Genomic DNA, 26,091 nt, shown 5'->3' with positions numbered 1-26,091 from the left:
GCACTTCAAAGGCAGGAATGGGTCAGATAAATAAAGATAGAACAATCATATGATTCCAATACAACCTCCAAAAGTAAGCAGTAAATGTAGATGGTGAAGAGACTTTCAGCCCTGCTGTCTTTTCCTTTAACAAGCTTGCAAGTTCAAACTCATGTCCTCATTCAACAGTGAACCACTGCACTGGTGTCCAAAGCGATAACATATTAGGATTATTATTGCAGACTATGTATATAATGAGCAGAAAGGCTAGGACTGGGTTTTACTGTTGCCCATTCCAGTCGTTTTAATGGCACGAATCTTGAGACACTACCTGCCCCAATTTATCCACTCTGGTTCCTTATAAAGAATGAGTTACCTGCCTGTTCACTACTGACCCGGAAAATTCTCTCTGCTCTCTCTGAAGTCTCCAGTTATCCCATTGATTCTGTGCTAGCAACTCTGGCTTATGTTGCTTATGTCCTTGACCACTGGGCAGGACCACATGTCCTGCCCCATGGCTAAGTTGACCCCATGACTACTGAACTGAGTTGAATTGTTTAAGAAAGAAACTCAACACAACCCTGTTTTTTAACATGGACTATTTCAGTGATATGCACACAGTCTCTGGGCAGGAGGTTTTTTTCAGAACAGAGTGGGTGGTGAACTGCAGCATGGTGTAGGCAAAAGCAGCCAGAAACTTCTGAAGTCAGCTCTGCTGCTGAAGAAATTGTTTTATGAAGCTGTAACAAAAGATGCTTCCTGGGAGAAGAGGCAGAAGCAATGTAAGTCATGGCTAAGAGAAATCCCCTTTTTTAAAAATTCTACAAAACAGGAGATGAAAAGTTCACAAAGCTTCCAATTCTTGGAAATCTTAGAAAGAAAACCTCCTCAACATCCTCAGTGGAGACATTTTGCCACAAATCTGAGGCACGGCCTTTTGAGGGACAAAGCTGAAGTGAGTTTTCAGGGTTTCTCCTTTGCCCTCTGACCCTTCAGAAGCTGACCTTGGCCAAAAGGTCAGTCCTGTGGGATGGGAGAATCTGAGAAGCGCAGAGACTATTGCTCCAGAATATGCCTGGTGTAGTAGAAGGCTTATTTCTCATCCACCATAAATAAACTCAGAATTATTAAGAGACACACCATTAACTCGAAATTTTATGTAGCAGCTGGGGAATCTGCCGAGGATATACTTATCAGTTGAGGTCTGTTTTACGAACTCTGCACATAACTCAAAGCATCAGCTCATATTGGCTCGGCCTGTCGCTGACAGGGACCGTGTCACGTATCCCACAGGGCGGCTGGAAGCCGCCAGCGGACAATGGGGGTGAGCGGCTGACACGGGCGGCCGCGGCCCTGGCAGAACAATGCAGCTGCTGTGGAGGTTGGCCCTGCTGAAGGAAACTCGCTTCTCCCAGGTTGTCTGAGGGGAGGGACACTGAAGCAATGGAAATTCCCCAGCAGTAAAGGAGAACAAAAGAAGAGGTGTTGGAAGCTGCCGTTAAAAAGAGACAGGCTCTCTAAACCTGCTGGCTGCCAGACTTGGACAGCTTCTTCCAAGGGCCTGAAAGAGGAGAGGAGGGTCCCCTGGCTGACAGAAAACCACACTGCTCTGCAGGACACAACCCACCGGGAAGCACAGATTAAAAACGACTCCCTTCCACAGAGGACTGAGGTTTTACTGTTCCCCGTTGTCCCCCGTTGGGACGTAGGGTTGAGAGTCCAGCCACTGCTGAGGGCCCTGCTCAGCCCAGGGGCGTCCTGGGGCTCAGCACAGCCCCCTGCGCTCGAGCCGGCCACGAAACCCCCGCTACCTCACAGCCGGGACCTGGGCTCTGCACGAGTGCGTCTCTCTTGTTTTTGCATGGATCTGGAAGTCTCCAGATTTCCTCCCCTGATTAAAAGGTGTGGCTGCTGAAGAAATTAGTTTACAGAGCCTCCAAATTCCTTACTGCCGTTGTCATATGTCTGCAACAGGAGTATGCGCGAGGCCAGGGCACGGGGAGGGGTGTGCTGCACCACGGCTAGGGCTCGGCACTGCTCTGGGACCGCCGAATCCCCCTTTCTAGCAGGAGTAACTCTGCAAGGACTCTGCACCTGGAGAGGAAACTTGAGGAGTAATCCATATATGCTAGATTAAAATATCTGGTAAAAAATCCCTCAAACCCACACACATCCTTCCTTGAAAAAAATTAAAATAAAACCCGTGATTTTACAGCTTACTTTCCTTAGTAGTACAGCCATAACGGGTGTTTTTACTGAAACAAAGGGAAAAGTTACATTGATTTATAAATTCATTAAAACGCCAGGAGAAAAAGCAGTGGTTAACTAAGTACTCCCATTGACTGCCATGGCTTTTGGATCAGGCCCACAAGAATGCTGGAATAAGTGGTGAAACATTTTATTTTCTAACTTTTTAGTGGCTACTGCAAACAATGGAAAATACAAGCACATACTTAGAATAACTCTATCCTTTGCAAAATGAGATCACACCTAAAAATACTTCCTCTTGTTGCTGTATAACTTCAGTTTATGATAATAGCTATTACACACATAGAGGGAAGAGGAAAAAATAGCTTCCCAAGTGCTGGGTAAAAACTTGGTATTGTATAGTAGAGTTTCTGCTACAGAAGAAACTTGAAAATCTGTAATGACTCAGACTATTTATTCAAATAGCAGAATGGACAATCCAATTACTGCATGGACAACATGAAATAAGGTAGTAAAAAGCCAAGGGGTTGAGTTGTCGAATTATTGCTTGGAGACAGGAAAAGCTACGTGATGATGATGATTCTTTGTATCAAAATTATATTGAGTATTAAGAAACAACTGCAAAATTTATCTGAATTTTAGTTTTCCAGTTTGAAACAATTAGTGCTATTATTTACATCCCCACACATAAGCCCACACAGCTTGAATTTCCTAGGATATACATGTGCTATTAATTTTTAACTTTGCTCTAGGATCCAAGCCTGGATCACCAGGCCCTGTCACTTTCTAGTGCAAGGGTGTGTTTTGTCCACTTGTACCAGAGACTGTTCCAGTGCTCTGCCTTCTCGAAATACAAAGGTATTTTTCAGGAGTTTACATTTTACTTTTAAAAAGTATCTCCTACACTTAAATTTCCTTAGCAACTTCCGAAGCAGCTGACTTTCCCAGCTGTGTTGCTGTGCTATGGATTTCATCATTGCTTGACCAGAGAAAAGAGCATTGGTTAAGCTAAAATCTCCATTTAGAGTGATTTTCTATAACATTGCATCAGTTCCCTGCTGAGTAGCAGGGAAGCAAGCGACATTTCCATAACCTGAAGAAGAGTAAATTAACATTTATAGAACACTTCAGCGCTGACCTTCTTAACACAAGAGAAGCATTTTGTTATGCCGTTTCAACTCCATTACATATAGACAGAGTTGGTCTGGATTTTAATTCTAAAACTGCTAGAGTGATTAATTTCAAAGTGTGCAATCCCAATGTTCCTCTCAAAATATAGAAAAAGAGACAAGAGTAAATGCAAAGTTGTTGCGGGAACAGAAATACGTGCAATTGCTTTAGAGAGCATAGAGCTGACCCTGCTCCCTTCTCTGCCAGTGGGAATTTTACCACTGGCTCCAGCGAAAGCACAGCCAGGCGAGTGATTTTCTAACACTTGAAGGCAATTATTTTTATTTTAAAAAGCAGGAATAGCCTTCTGCTCTGGTCCAGTTCTCAGCCTGAGGCTGTAGCCCTGCCAGCACTGTTAATGTCATTGTTTGCGAAGCGTATTCCCAGTCTCGCGTACACCCACGCAGGGCTCCCAGCTCCCGGCCACGATGTCCCCCCTTGCCGCATTGTTCCAGCTCCCCCCGCTTCCTCGCCTCCCGCCCTGTCCCCCCGCCAGCCCTGTCCCCCCACACCATTGTTGTCCCCCTGCACCCACCCTGCATTGTTCTCGCCCCCACCCGCCTGCCTGCCATCCCCACCCGGGAGGGACCCTTCCTCCCTCCCAGTCCCCGCAGCAGCTCAGGCTCCTTTCTTACCTACTTCCATATATTCCGCTGACCTATTGGCATCAAAACATTTTCCCTTTCTGAAAGCGCATTACATAAACTATCGTTACTAGATCCCACAGTTTTTGCGAGCTGTAGGCGCTCTGCCTTGAGAAGCCCAGTCCAAAGTCTCTTAAACAACAAGTAGATTCTTATTTCATTGCTATGGACGTTAGATCAGGCCCAAAATTAGGACTGATAGAAAGTGTTATTGCATTTTCAGATAGGATATAAAAGGCTAGAGCAAAAATATGTTGTCACTATAGAACGGAAATATGTAACAAGACAGATACATAGGGATCGATATTATTACATATTCACAATATATACGTACAGAAATGACTGGCATGATTTACATGGGCTCCATGGTTACAATAAATAAAAGTTAAATCCTTTCTAAACTGTGCTTTTTCTCTTTCATGTATAAAAGCAAGTAGGGTTAAAAATAATGTACTTCTAAAAAAAAAAAAAGGCAAGGCTCGCATTTACATAGTCAAGTGTTAATTGCAGACAGGATTTCTAAAATATCTTATTTATATATGTATATCTATGTCCATATATATATATGTAAAGTATAGAAACATTTTTATTCATTTACCAATTAAACAATGATTGAATGTTTAAAAAGATTTTTAAAAACACACAGAGACAGATGAAGTTAGCTAGCTGTCCTGTCATTATTTTGGTCACCTTGCTTTTTACTGACCTCCATTTTGTACATCCACGAGGTTCTTTTGAAATAGTTATCTGTACTGTCCTGTGTTTTTCATACAGGCATATAGGGATACTAACCCTACATTTTTATGCACTTCCTAATTTTTTCGTATGATACTTTGCTTTCACTGTGGTACTGCTTTCAAAATTATACTCCCTCTTTTCACAAAATCACATGTATTATACAGAGTATGATGTATAAACTGTTTTCCATGCTCAAAGTAAAAGTGAATCTTTTCTAATCCTTGGGAAGAAGAGCAGCTATATATGCTTAGAGTAGATTAAGTATAGAAACAAAACCAAATACCTCGTTTTATTAATATATTTTGTACTTTAATACATGAAAAACTTGTTAACTCTTACCATGGCTTATGCGATGAAAGCAGTAGTATACAAAGTCCACTCCCAGGAGTGTCAAATACCACGTCCATGGCGAGTCCCAGGGCAGTTCAAAGAGTCTGTAGTTATTCCATACGTAGATATAACTAATTAAGTCGACACTTCTGAATAAAACACTGAAATAGAGATCCAAAAAGTTTTATCGATAATTTTGTCAACTTTAATTACAGAACCTTTTTACTATATATTTACCATTTATCAGATGGAAGTCTTTTTGTAACACTTAAAACCAGTCTCCAAGTTCTGCAATCTTTGTCAAGTAATACTACTCTTGGCTTCAGTGGAACCTTTGCTTAAGGTCTACAAGGTTTTTAAAATCAGCCCTGACCCACTCACCACGTGTGTTGTGGCATTATGCATGCTGAAAGGCTGAAGCACTCCTGTGCTCTGCAGGTGCTACAGTGTTCCTCTTCTCCCAAGTCTGGAAGAAACCCATCCTTGCTAACTCACAAGTGACTGAAGTATAGCAGCAATTATGCTCTAACACTAACATATGACGTTAAAATATCTTGACTATTTCCATTGTAAGGAAGGGCACAGAAGGTGACAGGACTTTTGCGAGCAGTGAGATATTCGATCTGCTCAGCATATCACTTAACTTCACTTTAAAAGAGGATAAATGCAGCAGGAGGAGACAAAGCCCAGTGCCTTTGAAAAGAAAGGAAAGGGTAATTGGTAGAGAGAAATGGCAGGATTGCCAGAAAGGGAGAGAAAAAATCATGAATTTGCAAAGGCAGGAAAGCCACCAGACAGCAGCTTTTATTGCTGCCGAGTTCCTGGGCTAGAGAGAGCGAGCAGCTACTCCTGACCTAACACAGGTCAGCACTGAGACCAGGAGAATGAGAAAGAAAGTAGCTCTGGGATGGGCAGGCCAGGTCCAGCAATAACTCTCCACAGCTGTTTAGGTTAATACAAATTTGGCTTGCCACAGTCACCCCCTCCCCTCAGTGCCCCACTACCTCCCATCTCATTTCATGGATTGGGAGGCTGAGCTGTCTCCAAACAAATTGCTTTGGTTTTGCTGGGTGAGTTTTGGACGGATCAGGAAGCGTTAACCCCAGCGTGAGAGAGATGAGAGGCCGTGGGCACCGGGGTGGCCCAGGTGACAATTGGCTTAGGTAGCTGTGAAATGGCACCTCAGCTGCAGATTGATGTATATTTAAACTGGCATTTTTGTAGAAGAGAGTAGTCCACAGCATGATTTGCAGCAGCTTCCTCACACCCTCTCTTGCTATGCTGTTGAAAATGTTTTTGGGACTGTGGCGAACTGAACTGGGGCAGCCTCTGAAAAACAGCAAGCTGAAAAAGGTAGGGAAAAGATACTAAGTGTAGGAAAGTCACACATATCCTTTTTTTAATATATCAATACCTTAAATGCACCTCAATTTAAGGCCTGAGAATCAGAAATAAGGTTATCATTAGCACCATCTCTACACACAGGAAAAAATAATCTAGTTCTCAGATGTTTTGCTGCTGGTATCTTTTTTTTGGAGGGGTGGAGGAATTATCAGTAGAACAACACCTTTGTGCAAAGTTGTGGAAGATTTTAGAAATCTTTAAATCATATTCATGGTTGGAGAAAGAGTGAGGGATTCAAAGTCAGGGAACTTCAAATGGAGATTGCAAATGGCATACCTGCAAGATACTACTTGAATAGAGGTGGTAACAAACTGCACATAGGTGTCACAGCCTTGCAAAACCTCAGCTCAAAGACTGTCACAGACCAATCTCTCTCTTTCACTTTAGTCTCACCTGGACTTTCACCTTACACTGAAATCAGCTAAAAGAGTCTCCATGTGTCTCTGTCCATGTCTACTCATTCTTGTCTCAGTGCCACTTCTCAATGGTATTTCTTCTCAAAACCTGCCTTATTCTTTTTCCTTTTTTCAGCTAGATTATTTTTTATATGATTTCAGTGATTTAGTTTACAGCATGGCCCCAAAAATACTTGAATCTCCAAAACTTAAAAAAGGGCATATTATATTCCCTCTCCTGTCTAAAGCCTTGTTTCAGACACCTGGGAAACATCCCTGAAAACAGTCTGGCCATGCCCTGTCCTTTTGCGTAGCTGCACTGAAACACAAGGGAACCTCACAAAACGTGGCTGTTTCAGCTTGTGAACCATCCCCCATGCTATGAGTGAACCTTGCAGTCCCCTCCATATTTTTGTAAAGATATCCATTCAGAGCTTTTATACTTCTGGCATTAGCACCTCTTCCCATAATGGTGTTTTGAATAAGGCTAGAAGGAAACATCATGAGCTTCTGTGCTGCTAGTTTCTCTGTTAATGAGGAACAAAGTCAGCTGAAAATCTCAAACTCCCCATACTAGCCTGCAAGCAGAATAGTATCACATCCATCATTTTATCCCGAGAAGCTGAAGCTATACAAGGAGTTGTTACTTGGGAAGAAGAGAATTAATATCTTTTCCACAGCCAGCTGCCACATCTTACCTGCAACTCATTCCTACCTTTACTACAATCATCCCAATGTTACTCTTGGACAAAACCAAAACGTAACAAAACCCATGAAGTTTCATTTCAGCAGCTGGCAGATGAAGAATTTCTCTTGACTAGCAATGACAGGTGTATCTACCACTTCAAAAGCAACTTAGCTATGCCCAGAAGTTGGACCATACACACCTGGAACATGTTTAATTTTCATAAGAGCTGTGTTCTATAAATATTTTTAAAGAAGATTATATGTGTCCAACCAGGTTTTTGCAATTCATCTCATGAGGCATCTGTAAAGTTCAGTATAAATTCTCAATCTCTTTCACAACAGGTCAGAAGGGAGCTGATATTATTCAAACACAAAGAAATGGGCATTTCTTAACATCTTTTCAATGACCAGGAAATTTAAAACACCTCTTGCAACACAGAGTATCACTTATTATTAGGTACTGTTTTCTTACTTTGTTCTTTTGCTTTTATTAACATTTAATGCCTTTGCAGTACATCCAAAGATATGTGAACTGGTACATTTCCTCCATTTTTGATCAGCTTTCAGTATTTCACCCTCGAGTCCTTTTTTTTCTTTCCACAGGCTGAGGCCAAGGTGTAAAACTTGAGCTAACCCTGCAACACAAATATGTAATCTGCCGTACAAGTCAGAATTTGCTTATTCTTTCCTTTATGCTTGAATCACAACTCTACAGCACATAACACTAGCTGATTACTGTAATTAATTTAGAGTAATCTGTCATAGCACTATGCAATGCTGGAGAAAGAAGAGTTGTTTAGCTAAGTATTTTTTTTAATTTACAGTGTGATAGATAGGAAAGTCCAGAGCTTGCATTCAATTATGATTCTGAAAGTTCACTTGGAGTTTTAAAGGTTTACATTGCTGCTTTTTTTCTCCCTCAAGTTCCATTTTCACGTCTTGAAAATACTGAAGAGAACTTAAGAAAACTTTTTCCTCATTTAAATGTTAGTTTTTAACCATAAATATGACAGAAGTGGATAGGTAAGACTTTTGTCATCTAGTCAAATCCTCTGCATAAGGAGTAATAAATCCTAGAACAGACTATATAGAAAAACTTATTATATACATTGCATAGATTTATCTTCTTGGATTTTGAACATTTCTGCTGAAAATTTTCTTATTATGTGCAAAGCATGCACTTAGGCAACTGTTTCAACTTTGAGAGAGGGTTCTTGTCTCCTTGTTTCTGAAGTTCATACATATTTACTCAAAGGTGATAATATTTGTTTTAATAAACCATTTCCCCCTTTCTCCTTCCACTGGGTCAGATTATCACTTCCTCTAATTAAAAAAGTCCAAGAAGGAAATTCTGGGAGATGAACTCTCCATGTGGACATGAAGATCTACTTATCGTAGATCCCTGTGGGATAATGCAGGAGGGAAAAGGTGGAGGAAATTCAATTGGAAGAAAAGACAGCTGCCTCTTTTCAAAGAATACAAGGCCTTGTTTTGCTTCCTCCAACTCACAGATCAGCCTTAGAGCCTGAAACCAAAGTTTTAGGAAACCTCTTCCATGGTGCCCAGGACAGTCACCAAAAAGGAAAAGGGTCAGAGACAGTAGCTGTTGACTCTCTCCTGAGCATGGAGGAAAACCTGTGTATCGAAAGTGAAGACCCCAAGGAAACCACCTCGGCTCTCACCACTATTGCAGTCACCACCTCGCCTCACACTGGGAACCGACCCGGGGCCCCTGAGCTAAGAACACAACTCTACAGCTGGACCTACAAAAGCTCGGCTCTCAAGGGCTTTAACAGACTTGCATCCTTGGAGGTCAGACGCAGAGGAAAACATGTTAAGACACCCTGGTCACAAAGTTATATTATCATTAAAAATAGTGAGTTATTACTAATACAGTTTCCCTGGGTTAAATAAATTCCATTTTCCTAGCCTGATTCAAACTACATGAATGTAAAGTTTCAAAATGTTGAACAAAGGCAGTTTCTCCTCAATAATTTGAAATTATTCAGACCATATATGTAACAGCAGGATACATGAATAATTAAATGTTCTGTAAGCCTTTGTTTCAGAGTGGAAAGTATAAAGATTTCCATTTCCAAAGATACTCATAGAGCTTTCTTTTCCAGATGAAAAACTGGCTCCAGTCACAATTGAAATAAACATTTTGATAACATGATTTCAGTAAAGAGGAGAAGGGGGGAGGAAGTAGTGGAGCCTTGAGAAAAGGTCCATTTGCAAAACAAAGCAAACCTCCTGCAACTGAAATCCCCTTTTATTTCCTGTACAGGTGCCAGGTCTTGAACAGACACCCAATTTATTACCTTGTCAGCTGACTTATTAGGGTTGACACAAATCGAGCTGAAATATGCCTGACATACTGCAGTCAAGGCTTTTTTCACGCTTTAGCACAAAGCCAAACTTTCCACAAGGTGGAGGAAAAGGGAGAGGGAGCTGTGGGAGTTCTATTCCCTGTTTTCTATCATCAAGATGAATATGATCCTCTCCCATTCTTAATATGCAAAACCAGTCATTAAATAACCCAAGGCTAAAAAATAATTCACCAAAATGATACAGCTGGGAAATGATTATCAGGCTCTGGAAAACCCTTGATTACAGGAAATAGCACCTATATTTTGAGAAAATGTTCCCACCAGACACAAAAGCTGAATCAAAGCCTCTCCTCTTCCTCAGTATGGCTTTCTTCTCTAGCATTTTAGTCTAAATAATGCAAATCTCCAGTTTTCCTCAAGGAGAAAAAAACCTATCAAATGCAAAATGAAGTAAAATGGAGGCGTTTGGTATCCCTACTAGCTGTATTGTACACAGTATTGCATAACATTTTGTCTGACAGAGCTGACCTTCATCAAGTCTATTTCTGTTGCACTTTTTATCCTCTAATTTAAGACACTAATGCTAATTTACAGTGGAATAAAACACGGAACAAGAGGCTTTGGAAGGAAAAGAACAAAAGTCAGTGTTACGCTTTTTTATTATTAAGTCCAAGTCCTGTCTGTATAAGTCAAGTCACTTGTTGTTTATCTTTGCTCTTTCATACATAAATAAGCAATCAATTAAAAATCCAGCACAACTTAAATATTTTCATGAGAAGTTCCACTGCCTTTAGTGATATAATCCATAGTAGTAACACATTTTGCCCTAAGTTTATGCAAGGTCTTCTGGTAAATTTAATTACATGTGATCTTTAAAAGATTACAAATCCTAGTTTAAAAACTTCAGTACAGCTGAGCTTCTGGCTTTGTAATTTAGTCTTCTTCCTTTATGAGAATGGAAGTTGTATTTCTTTAGACCTATTTATACCTGCCCAGAACACTGGGCAGTAAATTCTGTTCCAGTAAATTCAGGACACACAATACTGGGAGATTCTAGAACGTCGTCTTCTGCAAGGCAAGAGACCTGACTTTTCAATATTTGTATAAATAGCACCACATAAGTGTAATACAAACACTTACTTAGTACCTTTTTCCAATAGATGATCTGATTTTGATCTCTCTTACTTGGTTGTTCCACTGAAGTCAGCAAATTTGCATTACAATTTAAGTTAGATTAGGAACAAGCCAATAATATTCTTAAAGGTCACATATAAACAGAAGTAATGAGGAAAGAGAAAAGGGCATTCTATTCAACTCAGATTAGTTCTTCTGAATTTATCTAGAACAAAGCAACTGGTAATAGATGACTGTTTCTATGGCCTATAAAAATATAGTGAAATAACTTCAGTGAGACATCATAGCACATCAAATGATGAAATGAGGAAAAATATTTACATGAGAATTTCTATTTAACTGCTTTGGTCATACTTCTGAACTTTTAAAGTTATAGTTTGTTTTTGTCCGTAATATACACAGTGGTGAAAGTCTATTCTTTTCAGATTTGTAACACGGATTTGCAGAATCATTAAGAGACATTTTTCCCCAATTTCCATAACTGTTAGGTGTTGACCCAGGAAACTAGGTTGGCCAGCTCTAAAAATGCTACCCCTGTGCTCCATCTAGTGGAATCCTGATTTAAGCTTAATGCATCTTTTAGCAGAGAAGTGCTTCAGTCAGAAGGGTACTCTACACAAAAGCAGTTCCTTAGAGTTTTTTTCAAAATACATGACACAATTTATCTTAAAGAAAAATACAGAAAAATGGAATAAAAATCTACACAACATTTAACAGGTTTGAGAAATTGGTATATTTTGTGAGCTACAGAGACTACTGAACTTAATTAATAACATATTTCCAATAAGGGTAAACTCAGTTCACAGTCTGTACTTTCACAGAAAAGCACAATAATATCTGAGAACAAACACTGATAGCTTGTCTTTGTTTCTAAAGACATGGCAGGTGCAAAGGTGGGCTCTGAGATTCACAATCACCAAGCCATTTACTGGCCCCACTGTATACAAAACTGCAAAGATGTAGACAAATATGCATTCTGCAAACAGCTGTGTCTGTGTAAGAGGTTACAACCTAAAAGAGTAATTGGCTGCCTGACAGGCTTGTGCAAAATACAGCAATCTCAAGAACATTATGGTAGGTAGGGACTACCAGTTGTTTCAGTCAATTAGTTTGAGAACTTCCCGAATCTCCCAAGTCTCTCTCCCAAATCCTTCTTTGTAGTGTTTAGTAGCTTATATGTCATTTCATTAGAAACTCCCGAGTTTTAAACTCTGGCTCAGAACTTTTTGGTGATGACTAAGAAAAGCAGCACTCCATGCATGCCAGGCTGTCTAGAGCTGCTCATTAGTACTCTTGTGCTCTGCCAGCAGCTCTGCCCACATGGGTGCTCTCCAGCCTGCTTCAAACAAAATGAACCAGGTTAACAAAATTCTACAGTTTAAACCACTGAAGGTAATGCTGCTGATATGCCTGGGAAGGACTCACAGCTGAGAGAAGCGGAGACGGTACCAGGGGACTGGGGAGGTGGTGATGAGGACCTGACAGCAGGCAGGAAGCGCTAGCATCTTTCCTGGGCGCAGCTGGATTTGGCCCAAGGCCACAGCATGATTTTCACCAAATTTATAAAACTGTGTTAAACTGATGCAGTGAGAAGATAGTAACTCTTGTGTGGATTAATTATCCTAACATTTACCAATTTAGTTCCACTCAATTCATCAATGACAAACCAGATCAAAAAAACTAATTAGACCAAACAAAGATTGTTCATGTAGACAGACACCGCCAGGAGCTTAACTGAACTGGTTTAGAAAACCCCCTTCCAGAGTCAGGTTTGCCGTCTGAAAATGTTATCAATGTTACCAGCTCCTACTGCACAGCACTACCCCCTTACTGAAACTGTTTATCCTGCTCTGACTTGTTACCTACAGAAGATTAGTGAGTTATTTCAAAACCTGTTCTTCTGACAGAGCTGTGAGGGCTGTGACCTTTGGCAAAATGTGGGAACAATTAGCAGTGTATATGGGACAGTGCAGCCAGGAGGGTGCTCTTATGAAATATATAACTACCCAGTGCTACTTGGAGAGTGGGAAGAATGGGGAGGTGAGTAGATTCAGTCTCTTCAGGCTTGTTACATATTAAAATCGTATTTTTTTGAAACATGTATTGACAGGTAGTGTCTTAAATTGCCATAGCTAGCTGCTGCAGGCATGGTCGTGACTGCGGGTTCAGCAGAGCCGAAGCCAACACAGCTCTTGGCTGACACATTCCCACTCACTTGCCTGTCTCTCTGCCTTAAGCAAATACCTTTTTGCTCCCATAGTGAACTGAAATACCGCTGCACAGGATCAGATGAGCACCTGAACCAACACAAGAGGAAGGGAGGGCTACATAAATGAGTACAGGAAGGACGGAAGTGCAGTAGCCAGAAGTTAGGTTGGTTTAGGGGCATGGCATGGCACAGCAGCTTTACTTGCCATTTAACCAGGTTAAGTGATTACCTTTCCAGTTTCGCCCCACCTGCTCATCACTGCCCTAAGCGTGGTGGTTACCAGCCCTCCGACCTGCCAGCATAATTGCATGCATAGCTGCTCCCTGACCTGGCTCTGTCAAAATGAATGCAGCTGAGCTTAAACACCTCTTTTATAGTTCTTGGGGGGCTTTTGTTTCTGCTTTTAGCTGGATCACTTTGTCAGGACCAGGTTAGGGAGCAATTAAATGTGCAGTTATGTTGGCAGATCTGAGGGGGCAGCTGGATCAGAAGCAACACATTTGACCATGCTCTAAATAAACATCTGTCCAAAGCCTTAGTCAAACAGATGTGGAGAAAAAAAATGTACCTAATAAGTCTTGAAGTGAAAATATAATTTACGAGAAACTGCATGTATCAAATTTTTTTCTAAGAGATGCAATCACTAATTTATGAGATTATAATTTTCTACAGTCATACGTGAAATATCTAGTAGATACTTCAGGAAACCAGGACGTACTTTTATGGATAAATCCATCCAGGCAAGTATTTTGTGTTTTGTCAGGACACTGCCAGCTCCACAGGGTTGTGAACTGCTTGCACCAACTTGAACTGAGTCCATTCTAATCAGTTCTGCATATTGCTACTATTAAGAATTGAAAGCTTCTTGTTTCAGACTGCAATTTTACTTATGTTTTAAAGCAGATAACTCAGTAATGCTACAAAAGAATTGAGTATGTCTTATCCTGCAACCCTGACTGCTTTTTTCTAAGCCCATTTCTTGTTCTAGTACACGATTTTGCACAGTAAGAATTGATGCAGGTTGATATGATGCAAAGGTGCTGGATCTGCTTCCTGGGCCACTTCACCACAGCGTGACACAAATGCTGATGCTGGCAAAAGGGGAGAGAAGGTGCAGAGGCAGGAATGAGCAACCAGAAGCACAAGTCAGCCAAAGGTGCTTCATTTGGCAGCAGTGCCGGTCTAAAATGTACATGAAACTGCCTCTTCAATCTAACTTCTGGAAAAAGATTATTTAAAATCCAGATGACGTACAGAACTGTGAACCACACTGGTTTACAGGAGAAACAGGATTTGGACTTCTTTGAGTCAATTATTGCTCATATGCAGGTATCTTCAGATGCATAAGAGCATGAAGTAATCAAAAAGCATTTTCTCATTCCTTTCTGATGTTCAACACCACTTCAGAGAACTTTAATCTCCTCTGTTTCAAAAACCAAAGTAAATAATGTATAAAAATTGTAATGTTCTCTTTAGGAATGGAGAAGTTCACTGCAGACTTGACCGACAAAACTCTGTGTTAGACATATATATATATACACACACACACTCACACACTGTATGACTGTGTTGCAGAGTTGAACACTAAAAATTGGCAATTGAGCATGACCATAAAGAACGGAGACTTTCCCAACTAGTTTGAAAATGTACCTACCTCAGTTATCCCCCAAACACTTTTTGATTTGATTTATGTTCTGCTGCTTTAAAAGAAGAAATGGGCCAATATGAAATAATGCACATACTTGTATAGTAGCTATTTATACCCAAAATAAACTTTCTCTTGGGAGAATATTTTTAAAGCAGCATTTCAAGTCTCCTGGCAATGGTTAGTTAGAAAAGTTATTTATTTATTTAGAATAAAAGTTCTCAGAAATTTTCTAACCACCAACATTTAGGATGCTGGGAGTAGGCTTAGTAATTCAAGTTTCTCCCTTTCCTCCAAATTACTTTTCATTGCATATAACATTTAGTATTCATACATGCAGAGGAATGCATAGTATGCATTAAGGCAGAGAAAATTATATTTATGAAATGTATGGGCTATTTTACAAGAGACGATATGTATGCACAAAGCAATTCGACTTACTACATGCTGTTGAGTCTAATAAGCCTAAAACCAAAACACATTGCCTTGTCCGATTAGACTTTTCCTCTTGTACCTAAATTTTAATATTTGGCATAACAATATCAACAATTTGTGATTTGCATTTTCTTCAACAATGAAGTAAGAAACACCGAATAAATACTGGTTTCCCTCAAGATATGTAGTACTTCTGTTACACAGACTGTGAAATGGAAAAACATACTCAGAGGCTAAATATGGTCTGTGACTCCTAATTTTTTCATTAAATGTAAAGACCTCTTTGCAATGATGCATCTGAAGCTTCATTCTAACTAATAGACTGAAGCCCACCATTTTAGATTCAACCACAGATTTTTTAAGGAAGTGGCAAACCATTGCTGCTAGTTGAGAAAATGAAAATTAGTCCCTGGGAGAGGATACAATCAATGGTGTGTTAATCTAACCTTCAGCTGTTAATGATTTGCACTACTATTTCCCCTGATGCTGTGGGTTCTGCTGAAATATTGTTTTAGCAGTTTCTGTCAGCTTTCCCTACCTTTTCTCTGCCTGAAAGGGAAAGACTGAAGTGAAAGTCTTAGCAACAGATTTTGCATGTGCTTTCTTTTTTTTCTTTCTTTCTTTTTTTTCTGACCCAGTTCTTTCACACCATGGAAGCAGAGGACAGAAGGGTAAACTGTTCTGGTTTTTTCAGTTCAAGCCTTTTTAGCCAGTCTATTATTCATAACTCCTCTTACTTACAAAAGAGGTGTAACACTAGGCAGTCACCATTATAATTCTGATATTAACGTGATTAAATAATTTAGAAAGTCTGTATTTTGCCTGCTTGTTTCACATTCAGCCAGAAAGTTAAAAGCTTTACAGAACTCTCTTTTGGAAAGAACTGCTGAGGAGGGTCTTGTATTTCCAGCCCTGAGAGCCACACAAGCGACTTGGAAGAGAATTATTGTGCTGGTGTAGCAATGAATAAGTGTACCAATCCTGCAGATTTGCCTGATCCTGTGAAGTTTGTGCCCTTAAGGATCATTTGGTTCACTCAGTTGAAACAACCTTGCAAAACAATTCTTATCTGAAAGAAAACTGCATAGCCCGCAAGCCAAATTCTGCAGCAAAGGACTGAGTGCCAAAATAATAAAAGTACTCAGCACCTTGCAAAGCTGCGTTCCACGCACGCAACGCTAGTCTTCTTAGCAAGCATTTCTTCCAGGAATAAGTGCATCTGAAGCATTTTAGTATTCTTAAAATAAAGCCAAAAGGCCTCGCAAAACCATTCAAACTTACTTTATATGTATCCCAGTCCCCTTGTTTAGCTTAATCAGTCCTGAATATTTCAGATTTTAAAAAATAAGTATTTAGCATGGTAAAGGTGTGAAGTATATCACTGTCCAGAAAATTTGGGTTAAGTTGAAGAAGCAACATTTGAACTACTTCAATATTAGCTGCAGGCAAGCTAGAGTAAGTCTTTATCAGGTTTGTGTGTTGGTGCACACAAGTCTAATGTATTGACAAACATTTAATTTATTACAGCTTAAAATAAAACAAAAAATTGAGTGTTTCTCCTTCAAGACCATGCTCACAAGTCATATTAAAAGCAACAAAATGGTTTGAATATAGGTTGTACACTAGCTGGAAAAATAGCTTCACAAAATTCTCAAATAACTTAGATATTACTTTATCTTTGAATATTTCTCATGCTTAAAGTTCATGCCTCTTATTTGCAGATATAGGAAGAGTTTTGGAGAGTGTGTCTAAGTGACGTTATTTATCTACCAAACTCCTTAAAAGGCTTCATCCATGATATTTACTACTGATAACTAAGATAATCCATCACAAATTGTCTTCGTAACTAATTTAAAGGCACAGACATAGACCTTGTCAAAACTTTTCTTGATTAGAAAGTTTTAAAAAAAAAAATCAAGTAAATGTCAAATATTCAATAGATCACAAAGTGGGTGATTTACACATTTCAAAAAATGGGTGCTACTCACCAGAAGGGATAATTTTTTTGGTGCTGTGCTTTTTTAATGTATTTTATCAATAACCTGGATTGAAAGAGAAGATTTCTAGTAAAATTTGCAATGACAAAAACTAGGGATCTCTAAGTAACAAAGACAACATTTCATGGATTCAAACTATTTCAGGATGACCAAATGTACAATCCATGTATTTCTATGGGGCCAAATATAAGAACATATTGCCTATGAATGAGGAATGTAAGCCACAGAATCTAAAAAAAATATTTGGGATGAAGGATGGCTCAAAGGACCTGGCATATATAAAGGGAGGAACAACAAGTAGAAATAGAGAACAAATGACTTCATTATTTGGCACTGATGTAGTAATTTCTGAAATATGGAGTGCACTTGAGACATCAACACTAAGAAGGCTGAAAAACTGCAGAGGATTCAGAAAAAGGACTGTGGGAATAATTGAAAGACTTGAAAATACACTATATAGTCAAATTCAAATAATAGAAACTTTTCTTCATGTAATGAACAGATTATATGCAATTTGATGGTAATCTGTAAATTCATACATAGGGAATAGAAATGTAATCCCATTCTAACAGACAAGATGTAATAAAATCTATCATCTGGAAGCTCATATCATGAAAAGGCAGATCTAAAACATGATATTCCTTAGAAGTAATTAAAGGTCCTGAAAAAGAGCAATTTATATATAGAATTTGCTGGATTCCCTGTTACTGGATATTTAGTAATCCACAGCGGATATTTCTTTAAAACACAACTCTGTTCACCGTGAACTAATTCAGGTAAATCTTATGGCCTTTACATTGGAGCGTCGATTAGTTGATCATGTTTGCAACAATTCTCTCAGGCATTAAAATCCACTGAAGTCAAACACAAGATTATGGCTGAGTTCAAAGAACTTTGGAACATGCATATTCACAATTGTATCAATCTGAGTATATGCACACAATTTTATTTTTAAAGGCTAATGAAAATAATGGACATATTTTGGTTTGTTGGTTTTGTTTTGTTTTCTCCTTTCTGAAGTTTAATGAAAGAAAACTCAGATTTTAACATACAGTCTAACATAAGATATGGTCAAGTCAGCTGAAGTCCCAGAATCAGCAAAAGGTGACAGCCAAGATCAAATATAGATGAATATAATTGGAGCTGGAAAATATCCTGCAAGTATCATATTTAGCCTTAGACATTAGAAAAACATTTACACTCTTTATGCAACTTCATTTTAGCAAAGTAAGATCCAGATGCCTTGTTTAATCATTTTGGGTTAGCAATAACAACTTCAATATGTAATTCTCTTTTATTCCTTCTTTGTGATTAAAAACAACCTTAAGCTAATATAACACATATACTTACTCTGGCAGTCGAGACAGGATACCTAAAGAAAGAGAACTTATGCCATCATTGATCCGACCTGACAGCTTACGCTTCTGAACCCAGCTGACAACAAACTCCAGCCCAATAAAAGCAATGAAGAACGGAATACTCTGAAAAAGAGTTTGAAGAAAAGAAGTCACAACACAGATAGAATTAGATCCACCTTTCCTAACAGCAGTTTATGTAGCCAGATACTTCTCAGGTTGGCTGGCACCTCACTAGCTACTACTGTGATAAAGCTCCACACGGACCTTACGGATCAGAACAACCACAGCTACCATTTAATCCACAGCATCAGCATAAATCCAGCACACTAACCTCCTCCCATATTATTTTCTTTTGTATCTTCTGCAAATCAATTGTTAAATGGAATCGAAACAAAACACAAAAGTCTTTCCAAACTCCTATTTCTCATATTCAAGTAAATCAGTGAGAGCAGCAATATTTGTGGACTCCTCTAACCACAAGGTAAAACAGAATCTGCTTTCGATTTGATATGTAAGCGGTTTTTGAATGTGTTCAGCCACTGAATTTGGCATCCAGCAATATTATCTGAAAGACATATTAAAGTGAGTTTCTTTCTACTCGGCATTTCTGTTGCCATGCTTTTTGCTGTAGATAGCAACAGATCTTCTGTGTGCTTTTTCATGAGGGAACCCTGTAACTATGCAGCCCATTCCAGTTTGGGCCATACAACATGTTCTTTTTCCAGACCAAGTAGCAATGATACAATGTTCCTTTTTTTTCTTTTGGGTTGTACTAACCGTAAAATAATTTTCTGCCTTTCTGAAGAAAAGTATAATGATGAGTGAGACTGAAACATTTCTCACTCACAACACTGCTTCATTCTAGGATTCAATTCACACTGTCCATCTTGTGTCCCAGATCAACTGGCAAGTTGAAAATGCAGAAGAACAGCACCCAGTAGAGAAAGGTATGGCTGTGACTACTGATAGGACTGGTAACACTACTATGACAATACCATGTTTCATCAGTGGAGAAAGATTGTTACAGCTGTTCTCAAATCTTCATCAGCATAAGCAAAAAAAAAGGATTGAATAATAGTAATTGGAAGAACATATGCTTTTTCACTGATGCTGGAGTCCTAACAGTCCCTGCACTTCATGGGTGAAAGGAATGATAAGGCAGTGGCAGCGTACCAGCCACCACCACCAAAATCCAGAAGGCTTGTAGCAAGGAAAATAGGAAACAGCTATTTTACTTACATCAGACCTCTGCATGTGAAATGTTCCTTCAACTGCCTCCCTCACTCTGTGGAAAACTTTTAGGTGACCTTGGAAACAGAAAACTCCTTGGTGGTATTAAGGCATAAAATTCCCACCATGTTTTGCAGGCTAGAGAAACGCAAGACCAGTGAGCCTTTCTGCACCATTATGGGAGGCATCACACTGCCAAACCTGCCCTGTTAGTCGTCTTCTGCTGCCCCCTTCAAGTGACTTGCAAACACATACAGATTCACAGACTGAAACCCTCCAAACTGCACTGCTGTAGAAGAGTGGCTGCTCCGGCCTACACAACATTTTAATGGAAGAAGCATGTTGCCTCTGCAAATACCATTGCATTTTGGAGGGTGCTCATTTTTGTTGCCAAGTGAGATATGATCCGGGAATTCCTACCAGGCTGGGACACTAAAGAGACTAAGATGGATATAGACCAGATTGCTCAGTCGAAGAAGAATGGGATGATTCAAACCATGCAAGCAGCAAGAGATTTATGGCGTCTAGGAAATGTGAAAGTTCATAAACTTCAGCAGCTCAGGGTTAGGTTACAATAGCAGATGAGCAGAGATTAGTATCAACATGGCACTTTTTAATTTAGATGCCTAGCTTGCTCTTTAACAGCACTTTAGGTATCTAAAAGCCTGTTTGGGATACACACTAACTGATGATATAAGAAACTTTGAAAGCAAAGGAAGACCTATGGATAAAGCCTATACAGCACCCAAGAAAACAAATATGGTAAATCTTTGGATATTTGAAATCAATAATAAATAAATAAAAACCAAACCCCACAACCTTCCATTTGAAATCATTGAAACATTCTAGAAAAATATATATATTCCTTGTTTTGCTCTAGCTGCTTCCTTTTAAGTAGGCAAGACTTTTAATGTACTTTTCTTAATTGATATAATTAAAGAACAGATTCCTAACTTATCAAAGGTTGATGACCACAGCTGTACATTCCAGCAGAGATGAAAAGGGTCTTATTAAGAACAACTAAGAAACACTTGAGCACAATATTAGGAGCCAGGTCTAGCACAGACTACAGGCAGCTTGAAGTTATGGAACAGCAGAAGCTGCATAGCAAATGGAATGGGCTCAAGACAGAAAAAGTGGGATGCTTTATTCATGAAACAAAAATAGTGAATAGGAAATATACAATGCCTGTACTCTATGTGGCGATTCACTTTACCTAGCAACCTCCGAAACAGTTAAAATACTTGACTTTATACTAATACGCACTAATATAACTTCTTTCCGATTGACTTCATTAAATATTTTCTTCCCACTGTGAAATTGTGAGACAGCCAAGCATTTGACAGTGCTTTTTGACTCACAAATAGGGAGTGTCATAGCAAAGAGGATAGAGAAACATTCAGACAGCCTTAACCTCCTGCCCATCAAGGAGCTTGCGAAAGGAAAGATTTATGGCATACCTCTTAGTATCTAAGAAATTACTACCTCTCTCCCACACACCCACATTAAGCTTTGTCCAAAGCAGATCAAAGGGATCGACTATGTCAAGAGTAGTACGTATTATTTATGTGACCATAACACCTAACAGCTACTGTCATGGAGCAGGATCGTACCATGTTAGATGCCGTACAAACAGAAGGAAAAGGCACTCCCTGTCCCAAACAGCCTACAGTCCAAGGATGAGATGTAAGACAGCACAAGGATAATGCAAATAATTCAGGGAAAAAAGGAGACAGTCAGAAAGACAGACAATAGTCTCACCAGCAGAACCATTACTTTTTTTTTTTTCCTTTTTTGTTTAAGTTAAAATGACAATGAAGACATTTAAATAGCCCATTGAGGATAGGTAGCTCTGCAAAAGTTTTCAGGGATTGCCCCTACAAACAAAATGGCACAAAGTTAAAAAATATCCACTGTTGGCATCACAGGTCAGAGACAGAAGCTGGATCCTTTTGATATCTTCTAGTCTATAAATGTTTTACTCTCTCTGTTTCCAGTTTCTTTCTCTTCACCCATCACCAGAAATACTTAATGGAGATTTGCATTAGCTTGTGGTTTACTTGAATAACTGATCCATAACTTTAAAGTCTTACTCTGAGCACTGAGAAGGAGGGGTTCCCTTTTAAGTAACCAACTCTTACGGAATGCAAAGGACCATTTAAAATCCGTTTCTGCTTTATACAGTTGCAAAAAATAATATTCTAAGTTGAAACTCAGCATAAATTCATGGTTTTATTGCAAGTCTTGAAACAGTTTCTGTTTTCTTAAAGTCCCAGGTCCTTATAACATAAGAATCTCAACTTTCATGTAAAACTAAATACGAAGGTTCTGTGCCTCATTATTTAGAATCAAAGCCTAAAATGTGAATTGAGTGTAAATGTGAACTTAATCTTCAGGCTCTCAAAAGCAGAGAGTAAATAGAAAAGAAAAACAGTTATTATTAAATTTAAAGCTTTCATTTTGGGGCTCTCAGCAGAAGGAACAGTGCTCTCTTCCTGAGTCTGACTCATGAAAGTCTTTACTGAGCACAAGTGATAATTTCAGAACGTAGCAAGGAGAAAAATTAAGTTGTTGTTCGTGAAAACTATATTCAACAAGCAAAAAGCAGCACTCCATCTGCCCATCTGTAGATTGTGAGAGAACAAAAAAAACCCAGAGCATACAGAGCATAATCCTATATCCATAGCAAAGAGGATGCTTCTGAAAGGACAGAGCAAGCATCGGTATACATTGTAAGAGTCTGGATGTTCTGCCCTGGAGAAAGAAAACTGACTTATACTTTCTCTTCTCTTCCTAGAAATAAGGGAAGATCAAAGGTTTCAAATTCTACGTGACAAAAGCTCACATAAAAATAAATTCTATGATTATGGTCCAGGATTTGGACCCCTTTTCCCAGAATTTTGGAGATTGGTTGGAAGGGTGACTTTTCCCTGGACACTGCTGCAGAGCTTTGCTACCAGTCACCGGTAGCTGATCAGCTCATGTTTTAAAGAGGACTTGGGGCCTTCAGGTACAGCTCTGCTAACATGAGCAGAGCACAACGCAGGGACCAGGAGCTGTCCTGCCTCTGAAAATGGAAGTAATATAACCACAGCCAGAAAGTACACCACACAAGTTAAGCTAGGTAAGTTATTCTGTTCTCAAAATGAGAACTGCTTCACCCACTGCTGTCATTTGCTGCCCAGATGTAACAGCACAGCTGACTAACTCAAAGGAGCTACTCCTATGAAGCGCATATATGTTGTAAATCACGAAAGTGCTCAATTTTGCAGATCACTAAAAACGTTATTTTTGAGTGAATTAGGAGGTTCTGCCACCTGCCTAATATTGGAAGGTGCATATCCCCACAGCTGTAGCCATGTGATCTAATGTACTAGAAGTACCCTCATCCTACACACGATAGGTCACAGAGCCAAGATCTAAAGCCTACTTCTATACAGTGTCTCAGAAAAACAAACAAACAAACAAACCAACCCCAAAAACTGTTTAGGAGACACTAATGTAATCAGTAGTTTGTTTCACACCCGCATCATCATTACTGTCTTTTAGAGTGAATTATTTGAGCTGAAGCCTTCATTTATTACCAGCTCTACACTAGAATTTTTTTTGTTCTGTGTTGGACTGAGCTCAGACATCCACTTCTGTATTTGTACCAACTCAAGGGGTTACCACTCCAAGCCCCCCTCGAATGGCTCATCAGGTCACTATTAAATCTAGCCCTGCTGAACCCAGTGGATCTGCTGCTCTTGCAATCGTTCCCTAAACAGCCCAAGAGAAGCTGCCAGGCTAGTAGGTCAAATAAACAACAGTGCCAAGCAGCTGGAGAGGGACTGTAGATAGTTACCTTCTGCCCAAAAACACATGGCCAGAAGAAGAGGTGTGAACACTGCCTAAGCTCAGACCAAAGCCATAGAGTTAAGACAGTTCTACCACTAAAAGACTTCTACACACCCACCTAACCAAGCATCAAAAGATCTGTTCTAGCAACAAATGCACAAGGGGGGATTCTAGTACAACTAACCCAAGATAGCAATTATAGGAAAGTATAACCGTAATGGGAAACCTTTTTTTAGTGTAGTTTTTTTGCAAGGTATATATTCCCTTACCAATATATCACATATTGGTAAGGGAATATATATATATAAGGGAATATATATCACATATATTCCCTTACCAATATATCACATATCACGTGATACCAATGTATCACAATGGTGCTCTGCAACAGCAGAAGCCTGCAGACACTTTCATAATGCAAAGAAGTATTAAGAATCCTTCCACAAACTTTTACAGCTGTGGGTCCAGTAAAGGAAATTCCAGGTTTGGCCAAGGTCTGAGCTGAAAATCACAGGTCTGCATGGGAGAAGAAAGCCCAGGGATGTTAAGGAATGCTGCTGGCAAGAAAGTGAATGATACTCGGTTGGAAATGTGGGAACAGTAAAAGAGGTTGAGATAGGCAATGGACAGAGCTAGAGGGAGAGATCAGCTGACTAGGCAAAACTGTCAAGCTCTAGACAGCCTTCCTCGATCATGACGCTATAGCTTAGCTGCAAAATGCCTCTGAGGAAAGCAGTCCATCGACCAGACACTGCACGCACAGGCTGAGTTTGCAGCAGCTGTCTGCTTACCCTATCCCAAAGGGCAATGTTTGCTGATAACAGCCATCAGTGAGGGGTGCTGCATACTGCGATTCCCAGAAAGCTGCTGACGGTGCTGCACGGCTCTGTGCAACCCGTGACATCCCCATTGCAGCCCAACAGCAGCTGCTGCACAGCAGTCCAAGGTTTACCTGGCAGAGGAGCTAGTCAAAGCTAACAGGACCTTCTGTAAAAAGTGTGGATCTTCAGTGAGGCTGGACAGAACTTACTTTGACGAGGGCAAAATAGTGTTTATCTGCTGTCTCCATGAAAAGCTCACATCGGTTGCAGGTTCAGCAGGAGCTGGGTGCCAAGATATGTGCAATAGGCAGGACAGAAGGGAGCAAAGGTACCTTCATGGAAGTAGATAAGCCGGCAGGGCAGGAGGGGAGGGAGGGATATGCTGCTGCCTGCTGACAAGGGAGTTCTCATCCCTGACCTCTGTACTCTTGCCTTGGAGCTTTAGGAGAGAGTGCTGTCCCAACACAAATATTTGTTCTCATTCTCTTAAACAATCTTTATTTTTTATTTTAAACAGAAATTTTTATTTTTCTTTCTTTGACTGAGCTTGTAGTGCTCGCCTTAATGGCACAAAGAGACCTGACTTTTTGCTTGCTTTAAGAACCATAATAGCCAAACACAGTATCATGTTTTCTGGTCTACTCTGTTCAGTTTGCTGTCTTTATATCCAGCAGCTCTGACAATGTTAGCATCAACCCTCAGCTATTTGGGGTGCTCCTCTGAAAATGTTAGCTCCTGGTATCAGGGGAAAGCATCTGAGCCTCCATTTAAAATATATTAAAATAAGAGTGCACGGTTAGATAGGCAGTTTACACAGGCAGCTTGCAGACAGAAAGCCCAGGAGTGAAAGCAGACAGAGAAAGACAAGGTATTTAATCTTAATTTAGGTGCCCTTTTGGGGACATAGTTTCCTTGGGCCGCCTGTGGCTTTTGAAAAAAGGTAGGCGGCAGCTGCGCACAAGGTGGGCGGAGGGGACGGCGAAGGATGCTGCCGGGGGAGGGGAGGGGTAGGGAAGGGAAGGGAAGGGAAGGGAAGGGAGGAGAGGGGGCTCTCACCTTCTCCACGTAGTCGGGCACCTCCTCCACCGTGCGGAAGGAGCTCTCGCCGGGCGGCAGCGCGTAGAAGAGAGCGCGGAGCTGCTGCCCCGGCGCGGTGGCCCGCGGGCCGCCCGCCTCGCTGCCCATGGCCCGGCTGCCGCGGCCCCGCTGCGCTCCGCGGCTACAGGTGCGCCAGCCGCGGGGCCGCCCGCCCGCCCCGCACCGCGGGCGCGCCTGCTCCCCGGGCGCGCCTGCTCCCCGGAGCGGCCGGAGCGGAGCGGAGCGGAGCAGCGCAGCGCTCGGACTTTTAACCGGGCCCGACGGCCTTACTTCGTTTCCCCACGGCGCTGGCGGGCTGGAAGGCTGCTTCTGGGAAAGCCTCGGACTTCTTATTTCTCTTCGAATCGTGCTGCTTTGGAGGTTTTCTGGGGGTTTTTTTGTATGTGTCATCACGCACATGGCCCACTTTGGGGAGGCAAGAGAAAGCCCTCGCACACCTACC

General features: G+C 40.4%; 1 protein-coding gene across 1 annotated transcript in view; it reads right to left on the bottom strand.

Annotated features, from left to right (window-relative positions):
* Positions 1 to 25,736, bottom strand: part of AGMO (alkylglycerol monooxygenase) — a 193,178-nt gene extending 167,442 nt beyond the window's left edge. The window contains exons 1-3 of the mRNA XM_072851470.1: positions 25,608 to 25,736; positions 18,656 to 18,786; positions 5,079 to 5,230 (exon numbers count right to left, since the gene is read on the bottom strand). Of these exons, the coding sequence (XP_072707571.1) occupies positions 5,079 to 5,230; positions 18,656 to 18,786; positions 25,608 to 25,736 (412 nt within the window). The remainder of the gene's footprint in view (positions 1 to 5,078; positions 5,231 to 18,655; positions 18,787 to 25,607) is intronic.
* Positions 25,737 to 26,091: the final 355 nt, after the last annotated feature.

The sequence above is a fragment of the Ciconia boyciana genome, chromosome 2 (genome assembly GCF_034638445.1).
Source record: "Ciconia boyciana chromosome 2, ASM3463844v1, whole genome shotgun sequence".
Classification (NCBI taxonomy): domain Eukaryota; kingdom Metazoa; phylum Chordata; class Aves; order Ciconiiformes; family Ciconiidae; genus Ciconia; species Ciconia boyciana.
This window is presented reverse-complemented; position numbering and strand designations above follow the sequence as displayed.